This window comes from Aureobasidium namibiae (genome assembly GCF_000721765.1).
Source record: "Aureobasidium namibiae CBS 147.97 unplaced genomic scaffold scaffold_11, whole genome shotgun sequence".
Classification (NCBI taxonomy): Eukaryota; Fungi; Ascomycota; class Dothideomycetes; order Dothideales; family Saccotheciaceae; genus Aureobasidium; species Aureobasidium namibiae.
The window spans coordinates 129799-142247 of record NW_013581198.1 but is presented as its reverse complement, the minus strand read 5'-3'; the positions used below and the strand labels follow the sequence as shown (position 1 = coordinate 142247).

The following is a 12449-nucleotide window of genomic DNA, read 5'->3' as shown; positions in this document are numbered from 1 at the left end:
TGACAGTGTTTGGCCTGGTGTCTGGGCGTGTTGGCAGAGGGGATCTTGTCGAAAAGGATCAAGTTGAAGGACGGAGATTGAGCCTCGACCTGGACTTCTGCCTCTCCCCACAGTTTCAGGCGCGTCATTTGCATGGGCGGCTGTTGATAGCAACAAGTTTTGGACTGTACACATCGACTACTGTCATGGCCTGATCGCGCAGACATGGAGGCCTATCCCGAAGACTATGTCGCCCACAATCTGCCCTTCATCGCCTTAGCTGGTCTTCCAGCCGCCGACTCGTCGACCAATGCTGCGACAACAACTTCAGCCCAAGGCAGCGGCCTGAGCATCTCGGACAACTCTCCTCCACTCTCTGGTCCCCATGCCGACTCTATTCTGGACGAGTTCCTGCGGGCCGACGGAGCTTCTCTGTCCTGGAGTGACCAGGCCTTGAGCGATCGCGCTGGCTTGATAGGCTTCAAATTGTCCAGTGTCGGGAGGGTAGGTATGCCGCTGACTAGAAAATGTCCACATTGTCTGCCATACTAATCCCCGTGCTCTGCCAGTCCTTTGTCTTCCCCTCCAGAAAGGCTGCCCCTCCGCCGATAGTGCCCACGCAATCTCCTCCTACAAGTCCCAATCCCTCATCATCCACCAGCCATGACCTTCACTCGCCTCTATCGCCGCTATCTCCTTCTTCTCCCGTCTTTCCTGACGGCCTCATGACTCCTCTATGGCTAGCCAAGCATCAATCTCGCATTCCCGCCGTCTATCTCTCTTTTCAAACTCTGGACTCAGACCCTTCCAACGATGCCGCTCTCAAGAACCATATCAACGATACGGGAAACGCCATCGCCAAATCTGGCTTCAAGACGAGATACGCCGTCGTTCTCGTCTCGGATGATGCTGCTATCTCACCTCTTGACTTTGAGGAACGTCTCGCCAATATCAGAAGAGCAACCTCCCTTGATCCAAAGATTTCGTGTTTCCACTTTGATGTTTCGGACTCGCAGACGGATCTGCCCAACTTCGTTTCCAGCGTTCTGAGAGCCTTGCAGCCTGTCTGCATTGACTACTACAGAGACTTGACAAAGCATTCAAGAAGGAAACGAGGTCGCGCTGCTCCTCCACCTATAACCGCTGCAGCTAGCCGCGGCACATCTCAGGTTTTGACTATGAATGGCTGGAACGTACGTTACGACTTCAAAATGGCCGTGTTTGCCGAGTTCCGACAAGAGATGGATGTGGCTCAGAGACATTACGAGTCTGCCCTGGAAGAACTGTTTGGTCCTGAAGGCAGCCTCGAACATACACCAAGTTGGTCCGCTCGTTGGCAAGAAGCTCGCTTGCTTTGCGATATCATCGCTTTCCGTGTCCTGCGTTGTCAAATATGGAGGGGCATGACCTCCGGTGCTGCGGAATCTTGGTACAACTACAAGGAGCGCATGCGAGACCTGATCGATCGCCGTGGAAAGGGCACAGACAACAGCTACGGCTGGGAAGCATGGGAAGCTCGCTGGGCCAAAATGATGGCCCAACTTATCGAGATGGCCGATTTACCTGTCTTCAAACCAGTGGACCTCTCCGACCCTGAAGATCAGACAGCCGGTCCTACCATATACGCTCCGGCAGAGAAGATGTACGCAACCCTGGATCGTATGATGCCTTTCCACTTACTTCACCACCCGGGCTACTGGTGGAGACTGGCATGCAAGCATCTCATGGCACGCAAGAGAAATGCAGAAGCTATACCACAGGAGGATAGAACACTCCCGAGCGAGACTACCGCAGCCCAACTTGCGAGTAGAACCAGGACTTACGATACATATATGGTTCCTCAACCTCATGAAGAGGCGCCTTTGACTGATCACAGCACTTACGACTACTTGCTGGATCTGCAGAGCCAAACTGAACGAGTCGAAAGCATCATGTCTAATAGAGGCCAATTAAGAGCAGTTCAGCAAGTCAAGATCGATCTCGCGCGTGAGTTTCACAAGGCCGAACGATATGACGAAGTACTGCAGACAATACAACCAGTATGGGAGAGCATGATCTGGAGACGTGAGAAGTGGTTTGATCTAGCAATAGAAGTTCTGGAGTTAATCTACGATTCTGCTGAAAGAACAGGCAATTCTAAGCTCCAGGCCGAGAGTGCCTGGGAGCTCGCATATCAGCGCAAGTATCCCCACCCCAGTGGTTTTCAGCTTTCTGACTCGCAACAGCTCTCAGATCTCAAAAAAGCATCGACATATTGCAGTGCTTGTCAAGCGCTGGTAGTAATGACGATCCTACGCATATCCTGTTGAATACCCAGTCTAGATTCTGTCCATGTAAGTTTTGTCGCTGGAATCACGTTGGACCGAGCTAATTCCGAGCCCAAGTCTCCGTTACGTTTTCGTTCCTGTCAGGTGAGGGCTTCGTTGGAGACACTGCTGTCTGCCAAGTTGCAGTCGTCTTTAACGGATCAGCACGCGCAAGCAACCTGACCTTGCATGAGCTTCGTGTTCAGTTCAATACGAATATCAGAAGCTTGGTGCTCAACCACTCTGACAACGCCGGCCCGTCTTTGTCGACGAACTTGAAAGTGCAAGAGGAGCATGACGCAGCACATCCCATGGCAAAGGGCTTACTGACAAACGCCAATCTAACATTCAAGCCTGGTCAACTTCGGGTATTCAACTTGACGATCCCGCTTCGCGATCCAGATTCATTTGTTGCCACTGGTGCCTCGTTGGTACTCAAAGCATCTGGTGCCACGCTCGAACACGTCCTTGGTCGTCCAACCGACATAAGTTCTTCGAACTGGTGGCTACTATCAGAGGAAAAGCTTTTGAGAAAACAGATACCCCGAGCAGAGCCAAACACCATCCAGGTACTGCCGAAACCACCTAAGGTACAGCTGCGTATAACAAATCTCAGAGAGCAGTACTTTGTCAGCGAGAAAGTAGCTCTGGAGATTCAGATTCTCAACGAGGAAGCAGAGGAGGTCAATGCCTTCATACGTGCCGAAGGACAAGACAACTCAGATGTCCGTCTAGAACTTGCTTGGAAGGACAACAGAAATGAAGCCAAGGACATGGATCTGACCAACCTCCAGATTGGAAAGATCTCGGTCAATGAAGCGAAGTCCCACGTCCTCGAGTTTATGGCTCCGCTCGACCTTTCAGAATACACGTTGAGACTGGAAGTCAACTATCGTCTGGCCTCTGACTCGGAAACACCTGTCATGAAGACATTGGAGTCAGTGATACCCTTCGTTAGTCCCTTCGAGGCCAATTATGACTTCGGACCACGCCTCCATACAGGAGCATACCCAAATTACTTCAGCCTACCAGATCTTTCCGAGGATGATAAGGAGCAGTCGAAGCCAGCACGAGGCATGGCACAAAGATGGTGTTTGACCAGTCGTGTAGTGTCTTTCTCTAGCGAACCTTTGCTGGTCGAGGCAACACGACTGGTTGTCAACAAAGTCACCAGCAATGCCATATGTGACGTCGAGGAGTCTCCTAAATCACAGACGGCGTCACGCAGCATGAGCTTGAAGGACATGATGGATGTTCCTCACATCCTGGAAGTGCGTAAATTGACGCTCGAAGATCGACGTCCTTCGGCGTTGGAACTGTCTTTGGCGGTCACATGGCGTAGAGAAGGTGCTGGCGAGCACAACACGACTACTACCATGCTTGCAGTCCCTAGCATGACCATTCCATCTGCCGAGCCCCGGGTGCTATGTACGGCGAGCGTTCCTGCCAACACAGAAGATGAGGCCATCACTGTCTCATACACACTGGAGAACCCGTCGATGCACTTCTTGACGTTCAACCTGACCATGGAAGCGAACGAATCGTTTGCTTTCAGCGGATCAAAGCATCGGGCTGTAAGCTTGACTCCTATGAGTCGCCTCCAAGTCGATTACAGACTATTTGTATATGCTGTCGAGGACGATGCTTTGACCGAACGTCACGGTCAGAAGGGACATTGGGTTTGGCCAGCACTCAGAGTGGTGGATGCATACTTTCACAAGACACTCAGAGTGTTGGACGCTGGGGACGGTGTTCAGAGTGACGACAGGGGTGGCGTGGGCATTTGGATAGCCAGATAGTGGTTGTTTCGTACATAGATGAGCTTCAATCTCGGCAATTCGAGATGGTATTAATTTGGAGAACGACTCCCTTACAAGACGACTTACAGATTCTCAGCCTCTACAAGTCAAGGGAATATGTTCCCTATTTTGTGAGTCGCGTGAATGTCGCCCTCGCTGTCATGGAAGGTCGGTCTTTGTTTACAAAGGTCCGAGCCCTCCCACAAGCGCAGCTCGAACCCTTGGCAAAAGTTGGCGGGTCATTGAGCATGTATATACCTCATGCGACAGGCGACAATGTGCTCTGTTGGGTCAATGTCAGGGTGATTCGATCATTGTACGAAGCATAAAGAGATCATATCGAGCACTAGGTGGTGAGATGTACTTTGAACAGATGATCGACTGATGGTTGTTCCGGCTTGTTGTAAACGTGTTGTTTGCTCTCGTCTGCCGGCGTTGAGCTGACGCCTCCGTACCTACGAGTATTGGATTGGATTGGGAATCGCTCGTCCTTGCGCCTCCGCACGCATTGAGTCTCCTTCCTCGCATTCTATCCCGTGTCCCCCATTTCAGAACCCAGCCTTCCACTTCGTCGATTCCGTAAGAAGCCTTAAATCACAGCGCCTTTCAATTGAGTGAGCTCCCTGTTGACTCTCTCCGTCTTGCCGCTCGACTAATACGCCGTGCGGTAGCGATCTATTAACATGGAGCCCTGGCAATCGTGGGCAGTCGCCCTCATCGGTGCTGCCGCCGTCTACTACTACTACTTCCAGCACGGCAAGCCCGTCGCCAACAGGACTCGCTCCGCCTCAGTCTCGGACTTTGTCGCTCCCCAACCCAAGGCTGCCCGCCGACGAGACTCGACCAAGCCGAAGCCCAAGACTGAAGCCACCAAGGCTACCGGTGTCACTCTCCCTGAGTTGAGCGTCCAGAGCGGTGATGACAGCACCACAAAGGTCTCAGATGGCTCCAAGAAGCGCAAGGCCGGCAAGAAGCAGTCAGCTGCACCCGCTCCCTCCCTCACACCTGCTCCCGCACCCAAGCGTCAGGAGCTCGACGACGATGTTGCCCAAGAGGAGGACAACAAAGCCTGGGCCCAACAGCTCGCCAGTCTCAAGAAGGGTACTAGCCTTGCTCCTCCCACCCGTACCGACTCGCGCAACAGAACTGTAAAGCAGTCTTCCAAGACCTTCTCTTCCGCCTCGTCCAACGCTGCCGATGCTGATGACGACCTTACCCCTTCCATGTCGCCTTCTTTGGCCGCTGGTGACGTTTCAGACATGCTTGAGCCCGCCGCTGCTGGCCCGTCCGTCCTCCGCCTTACTGGCTCCAGCAAGCCTACCAAGGCCAACCAGGCCCGTCAGGCACCAGTCCAGCAGGAAGAGACAAAGAAGCAAAGACAGAACCGCAAGAAGGTTGAGGAACGCAGACTTGAAAGAGAGGCTGAGGAGAAGGAACGTCAGACTCTGCTCGAAACTCAACGCCGTACCGCCCGTGAAGCCCGTGGAGAGCCCGCAAAGAATGGCATTCCTTCTCAGGCTCCCACCAGCAGCGCCTGGGCCGCTGACATTGCCAAGCGTGTTGTCCAGGCTCCTTCCGTGGCCGTCACTGGAGAGAACGCCCCTCTGCTCGACACTTTCGACCAGAGTGCCAGCAACGAGGAAGATCAGCTGAGACTGGCCAAGCAAATCAGCCAAGACGACTCGGGTTGGAACACTGTGCCCAAGGGCAAGAAGCAGCAGAAGAAGAAGGCTCCCGTCGTCGGTTCCGAGGACTCCAACACTAGTGATGCTGGCTCTGTGGTCAACGCACCCATCGAGAAGGCCGCTCCCTTGGCCAAGGTCACTGCTCCTGCACCCAAGGCCGCAGCTAGCTCGACCAATGGGTACTCGTCCCTCTACGACTCTGGCTACGATGCAGGCAGCCACCCCGACGACTCTCAGTGGGCTGCCTAATCCACTACGCGTTGCATAATTCAGGTTGTGACGCTAATTCTTGCATCCTCACAAGGACAAATGAGTGCTTTGAAAGCTCTTTGTTCCAACACACACATGTCGGCAGACGCACGAAAGTCACAGAGTCGAGGCAGAATGGCAGTTTATTTCATGTTTTTGTTTTCCAAGCAAGGGTATTCCCACAGGGCATCTCAAGGGGTTCGTTCACAATCTTTTGCTTACAATCGACTTTTGCTCGTACAAGACCGCAAGAAGAAAAAAACACAGGAGACAAAGAGGAGCGACTAGTTTTGAGAACAGGCGTCTAGAAGGGATCTTTGTGTTCCTTTAGTTTAGTCTTGTATCTTGTTGTATTCAAAAACGAAATGCATTCTCCTAAGCCAATCTATATTTAACAGAGGTGGCTCGGTTCGATGATGGCATTGTGGAGCAGGGCCGCAAAGCTTATGGGCTTTGTGAACGGGCAGAGTGCAAGATGCGTCATGGTAGGGAGAGGGTTAGAGCGACGATGAGAGGCATTGGAAAGACGGGAGTCATATACAGTGACGACTAGAAGAGTCAGGGGGCTGGGTGTACATGTACAATGGACGAAGTATTTATTGTTGGCTCTGAACGGCAGGCCGATCAAACAAAGGACGAACCGAAAAAAAGGGAGAGCTCCAGCGGGTGAAAGGTGTTTGAAGCTTCGATTCCATGCTGACAAGTGGTCTATTCTTCCCCACGCTGTGCTGTGCTGTGCTGTGCTCTAGCCTCTTCTACTGGAGACGTTCTGAGGAGCACTCTCTCGCAACACTCCTCTCTCCTCTTCTCCCTCTCTCCCCTTACACGCATTTTTCCCCCCCACACGGCACACCATGGCTCAAATCAGAGGGACGGCAGGATACCACTTGGGCTCGCAGCCTTCGTTTGGCGGTCCCGGGCGACCAGACGCCACTAATGATCCCAGTCCGCTGGATGCCATTCGTGAACAGACCAGCAAGATTGAAGACTGGCTCGACACCTTGTCGCATCCCGTCAAGCCGTGAGTTTCTGCCCCTCTACTCTATCGCTGTGCCTCGGGTCACTGATATTGCTGTAGTTACATCCCTGCGATTGGCCGTTTCCTCATCGTCGTCACCTTCCTCGAAGATGCCCTGCGCATCATCACCCAATGGAGCGACCAGCTCACCTACCTGCACGACTACAGACACAGTACGTTTTCCCCTCCACCGAACACGGCACAATCAGTGGGGAAGGAGAGAAACATGGGCACAAGCTAACACACTACAAAAACAGTCCCCTCTGGCCTCACCCACATGTTCCTCATCGCCAACGTCATCGCCATGAGCGCCTCGTCCTTCATGATCATCGTCCGCAAGCACAGCGAATACGCCGTCATGGGTCTCTTCGGCGTCGTCATCACCCAAGCCCTCGGCTACGGCCTCATCTTCGACCTCAATTTCTTCCTGCGTAACCTGTCGGTCATGGGAGGTCTGCTCATGGTGCTGTCCGACAGCTGGGTGCGCAAGCGATTCGCTCCCGCCGGCCTCCCCACCCTCGACGAAAAGGACCGCAAGATGTATTTCCAGCTTGCGGGCCGCGTGCTGTTGATTTTCTTGTTCGTGGGCTTTGTGTTTGCTGGCGAGTGGAGCTTTGGAAGGGTCGTGGTTATTTTGCTGGGAGCGGTTGCTTGTGTGATGGTTGTGGTGGGCTTCAAGGCCAAGTGGAGTGCTGTGATGCTGGTTGTCATTCTCAGTGTTTTCAACTTGCTCGTCAACAACTTCTGGACTGTAAGTTTTTTTTTATTTCCTCTTTTTCCTTTTTCTGCATTCTGCTTTGGTTTTTTTTCGCAAATACTGATATTCCTTTCGCAGCTTCACCACAATCACCCCCACAAGGACTTTGCTAAGTACGATTTCTTCCAAATCCTGTCGATTGTCGGTGGTCTGCTCCTCTTGGTCAACATGGGCCCCGGTCAGTTCAGTGTCGACGAGAAGAAGAAGGTCTACTAGATACCACCTCTTTCCGCAAGAAGAAGGGGGAAAAAAAGTGACGGCCCCGAAAGGTCAGGAATATTCTCAGCAGCATACAAGCCAACCCAGAGTCTTGTTCTTGTTTAGTCTTGCCGCGCAACGATGGGAGAAGGGGGGAAAGGAGCCCATCAGATTGTGGAGCAAAGCTCTGCCTCTGATCGTAGAAAGCAAAGAAACACCAAAAAATGAATGTTTTATCCTTTTTCCCTCATTCCTTGTCTCATCTTTTTTCTATGAGGTTGTATAGCACTGCCCAGATGCTGTCATGATGAAAGACGATTCTGTTTTTATCGGCTAGTACTAACGACACTCTCATCGCGTAGCAGCTACTCTTATAGCTCTACAAAAAACTAGCTAAACTAAACAATACTGACGCCAAAAGCTGCCTTGACTTATCAATCAGTGAGGGAACGTGTGGTTCGGATGTAGGTAGATGGGTGGAGAAGAAGGAAAGGGACAAGCATAGAAAAGGAAAGAAAAGTATCACCTGTCTTCAACCATTCTCAAGAAGTTCGGCTAATCTTTAGAGATGACGTGATCTGTGGATGAGCATACAAGGGAAGGAAGACGCGGCGGCGGGAATGAGGTGGTCGGGTAGAAAGAGTATGCTTAGAGATAGGAGAACGTGGAGATCGGGATTGCCTTTGATTTCACTGCGTTACTACATCTACAATTTGCTTTCTCTGCTCGGTGACTGCCTTCTCTTTTCCTTTCTTTGCTTGTTCGCTCTCCTTTTCCTCCTTGCAGTCGTTACATCGATCCCATAATTACACATCGTAGTTCTCATTTCTCGTCACCATTGGTATCATCAAATCCGAGAGGGAGGTGAAGGAGTAGGCCAGAAGAGTGATCAAACGCCCTCTCTACCGCCCCAAGCCTCACTAGGACCCCTCCAAACCTTGACCCCAGGGCCCTGAGTTCTCCAACCCCAAACGCCTCTAGCGCCTTTTCCAGAAGGTACAATCCACTCGCCCAGATTATGCATGTGGGCATCCTCACCAGCCTTCTGTCTCTCCCACTGGCTAAAGTCCTCGGGGTCCTGGACACCACGTCTGAGACGCACCATCTCAGGATGACTAGCTTCCCAAGTTTGGACTGCAGCAACGGCCGCAGCGTCGGTGGGTGAGTTGCCGGATTCGGCGCGGAGGACGACGTTGGAGAGGTAACGAGGGTTGATGGAACTGATGATGTGGCGGCGCAGGGAGAGTTCCATGGGGCCTTGAATGGTGATGTAGGGCAGAGGGGGAGTGCGATTCTTGAAGATGTTGATCAAGGCTGGGATGATGGCTTTTTCGTAGATGTGAAGGTCGATGAGGTGAGAAGGGTGTTTTTTGGTTACGTAGTAGCTGGCTTTGGGAGGGGCAGCAGGAGTGTTGAGAGAGGCGGGCATGAAGTCGGCGTTGGCGGATGAGTTCATGGTTGAACGAGTGAACTTGGGCTTCTTTGCGAGGTGTTCCTCAACCTTGTCGTCAGGGACAGGGGCTGGGTAGTGAAGGCCCAACTCGTGGTCCAGACCTCTGCCATTGCCTCGGACGGGAGGAACTTCTTCCTGGACAGTGATCTCAGGCTTGACGTAATTGTTGCGAGTGAAGACATTGGGTCCCTCGATGTGGATACTCAGGTGGTTGACCTTGTGGGAGTAGTCCTCAAAGTTTGCTAGAAACATGCACCTGTAGAAAAAGTGATGGTTAGCGAGACTGATGTGCGCAGAGAAATCCTCTTTGACGTACCAGACATCGTCTTCCCAATCGCCGAAGTTTGTCGAGTTGACAACGATCTTGAGGTGAGTTGTCTCGTGGAATTTGTGTGCTCGGTCAGCTTGGGCTAGATTCATGAAATCCCACATGTCGTCCTCGGTCTGGATCTCGAGCTGCTTCACAGTCACACCGTCCTCCGACTCGGGGGTTTGGTCGTCTTTCATAGCGTAGAACTGTTGCAGGCGGTTGTGAGGTGGTGTTGAGCCTGCGCCGAAGCTGAGGGTAGAGCTGGAGCAACGCCTCTCTCTCATGTAGTTGTAGACGACCTTCCACTGTGTATCCATGCTTGGCTAGGACAGACGCGAAGTGGACGCGTCGTAAGGTGTTGATGGTCGCGTTGAGTGAGGTAAACAAGAAGGAGTCTTTCTAAAATATTGTGCCACGCCTCCGGGTGTCGTGTGGACTGACTTCCAAGCATTGCGGTCGTGTGTATGGCCTCTGGCGTATCGCGCTCAGTGCTCGCGCTCAGTGCTTCCTCTCATACGCCCTCCACCAGAGAGCCATGTTGGCTGCCACGATCAAATCCAACATCTTGACCCCTTCGTCCTCGATGATGAGCTTTCCGAGCTTTGCCTGTTTTCCCTGGAACCCACCTCCAGCACGCTCTTGTCCCAAAGAAAGATCTATGTTACCGTACTCATCCAAGAACTTTGCCATGCTTGAAGGGAGAGGGCTATTGGCAAGCTCGTCCGAGGTTGAGTGCCTGTGCAGAATCGGCCGTGAGACCACTGATGATCTCTTCGCTCCAGGATCAGTGGATGCGGTACTCTTGGTGCCGCCACCTGTTGGAAGGTTGAAGCGCAGCTCACTAACTTCCGTCGCTGCGCTTGAAGGGCTCTCAAGAACGTGCTTACACTGCAAAACATTAGTACATTGGATTGTATCAGGCTCGATGAACGCTTACGAACCTTCAATGACCTGCCAGCCGTGCCAGTTGAGAACTCGCATTTCCCTCCCCAAGGACTGCGGAATGTATAGCCTTTGCTCCTTCTATCCGCCAGAGCTTTTGGTGCAGCCTGCAAGCTTTGTCGATTCAGCTGCACAGAAGAACGCTGTGTTTGCTGCTCGCCGTTCCATGAAGGAGTCTTGCGATGTCCATAGGAGTGATCACCGAACCTTGCTCCATCCATGTAGAGCCTTCGACGAAATGTGTTGTCAGGATCGGAAGATAGGCTCGGTGAGAGTGAGGCCACATCGGCACTCTCTCGGGAGATGGGCCTGGTTTGATCGAATTGCAGGAACTTGGAGTATCCCGGATTGTAGATTTCAAGGAACAAAGGTGCTCCCGCTTTCTTGATCTTGACCGAGCCATCGCCCCCCATGATCGAGGTCACTTCATGGACTGGCGGATCACGAATTTTTGCTACATTCCACTGGAAGCCTGATGACGGATCTCGACGAATAAGAGTCAGCGAGACGCAGCGGTCATCATCTTCAGGAGCCAAAGATGCATCGAAGGAAGACCGGCTAGTGTCAACTGTAGCATAAGAGCTGCGAGGATTTATCGAGGGTCTGGCAGGTACAAGACTTGGATCCAGGAACTGATTGCTGAGTGGTCTCCTGGAGAACAATGGTCTTTCATCAGGATGTTCATACATGGAGAATTGGCCCTGCTGGCTTGGGGGACTTCTCATAGGAGGTCGTGGCGGAATATCCGGAAGATCCAGACTCTGACGAACCGGTTTGCGCTGAGGTACGCCGAGCTGTGGTTTGGTGTCGAATGCAGGACTCCTTTGTCTCGGAGATCCCTCCGCGGGAGAGATAGGAGGTGTCGGTAGTGGTTTGCGACTGATTGTCGGAAGAGTAGGAGTGTCCGGAACAGAAACCTCCTCTGGTAATTCGACAAGATGATCTTCTGGAATATCAATATGCAAGAAGTATAGGGAGCTCTGGACGTCTTCGGCACTAACGACCTTTTCCCGTGGTTTCAGAGGGGTCAGAAAGACATCTTGATTTTGATTAGTTGCGATGATTGATGCAGATCAAGATGGCTCCCACCTTTGCTACCAGGAACTCTCACGATATACAGGGTCAGCGGGGCGTGTGGAAGCTGAGTTGGGTTTCTTGGGTAGAGCGGTGGGTCCGAGGCAACAGTGGTTAACAGAGCCAGAGATCTGGCTTCGATTGCAGTTGCCATGGGTTTAACAGGAGTCTTGCAAAGTGCAAGGCACAAGACGGACAGAGTTGATATGTTGTCTCTTGGGAGTTATCAGGCAGGCACTTGGCAAAAATGGTTGCTGTCGTCAGAATGTGGCTGAGCAAGGCAGCGGGGTGATAGAGTTGTGTAGTAAGGTAGACAGGACAAACCGATCAATCAGTCTTGGGTCCAGGGGTATCATGAAATATTATACAGGACAAAAGATGGGTGGCAGGAATCACGGAGAGAGGCTGGGTTGTGTTTACTGGGAGCAGGTGCTTTGCAGCCGAAAAAGCCGAGTCGATCGCGGCTTCCATTGACACGACAACGACGACGCCAGCTCAGCTATAGTATGGCCGAGATGCTTGGTATCATCAGTGCATATCACGCGAGCATCTACTGCTTATGCCGAGTAGCGCTAGGCGTGACAGTATAGTATGCAAGAGGTATGGAGTGGCACGATTTGACGTGTAACGGTGTAAGGACTCATCGAGTGTGCAAGGTGGAAAGTGGTCCGTGCTTGCA

General features: G+C 52.3%; 5 protein-coding genes across 5 annotated transcripts; 3 read left to right on the top strand and 2 right to left on the bottom strand.

The window, feature by feature from the left end:
- Positions 1-204: 204 nt before the first annotated feature.
- M436DRAFT_49036 (uncharacterized protein) lies at positions 205-4084 on the top strand (the record flags this gene model as incomplete). The annotated part of the gene is made up of 4 exons (XM_013570653.1): positions 205-483; positions 549-2175; positions 2205-2306; positions 2358-4084. The coding sequence occupies 4 exons, from the start codon at positions 205-207 to the stop codon at positions 4082-4084; spliced, it is 3735 nt and encodes a 1244-aa protein (XP_013426107.1).
- A 683-nt stretch (positions 4085-4767) lies between these two features.
- Positions 4768-6018, top strand: M436DRAFT_82867 (uncharacterized protein; the record flags this gene model as incomplete). Its single annotated transcript, XM_013570922.1, has 1 exon — positions 4768-6018. One exon carries the CDS (start codon positions 4768-4770, stop codon positions 6016-6018), a length of 1251 nt encoding a protein of 416 aa, XP_013426376.1.
- Positions 6019-6872: 854 nt separating this feature from the next.
- On the top strand, positions 6873-8009 carry M436DRAFT_82866 (COPII-coated vesicle protein SurF4/Erv29; the record flags this gene model as incomplete). Its single annotated transcript, XM_013570921.1, has 4 exons — positions 6873-7039; positions 7097-7209; positions 7294-7787; positions 7872-8009. The coding sequence occupies 4 exons, from the start codon at positions 6873-6875 to the stop codon at positions 8007-8009; spliced, it is 912 nt and encodes a 303-aa protein (XP_013426375.1).
- Positions 8010-8880: 871 nt separating this feature from the next.
- M436DRAFT_64757 (uncharacterized protein) lies at positions 8881-10071 on the bottom strand (the record flags this gene model as incomplete). The annotated part of the gene is made up of 2 exons (XM_013570859.1): positions 8881-9700; positions 9761-10071. 2 exons carry the CDS (start codon positions 10069-10071, stop codon positions 8881-8883), a joined length of 1131 nt encoding a protein of 376 aa, XP_013426313.1.
- A 181-nt stretch (positions 10072-10252) lies between these two features.
- M436DRAFT_49824 (uncharacterized protein) lies at positions 10253-11924 on the bottom strand (the record flags this gene model as incomplete). The annotated part of the gene is made up of 3 exons (XM_013570816.1): positions 10253-10642; positions 10696-11735; positions 11786-11924. 3 exons carry the CDS (start codon positions 11922-11924, stop codon positions 10253-10255), a joined length of 1569 nt encoding a protein of 522 aa, XP_013426270.1.
- Between the last annotated feature and the right edge of the window lie 525 nt (positions 11925-12449).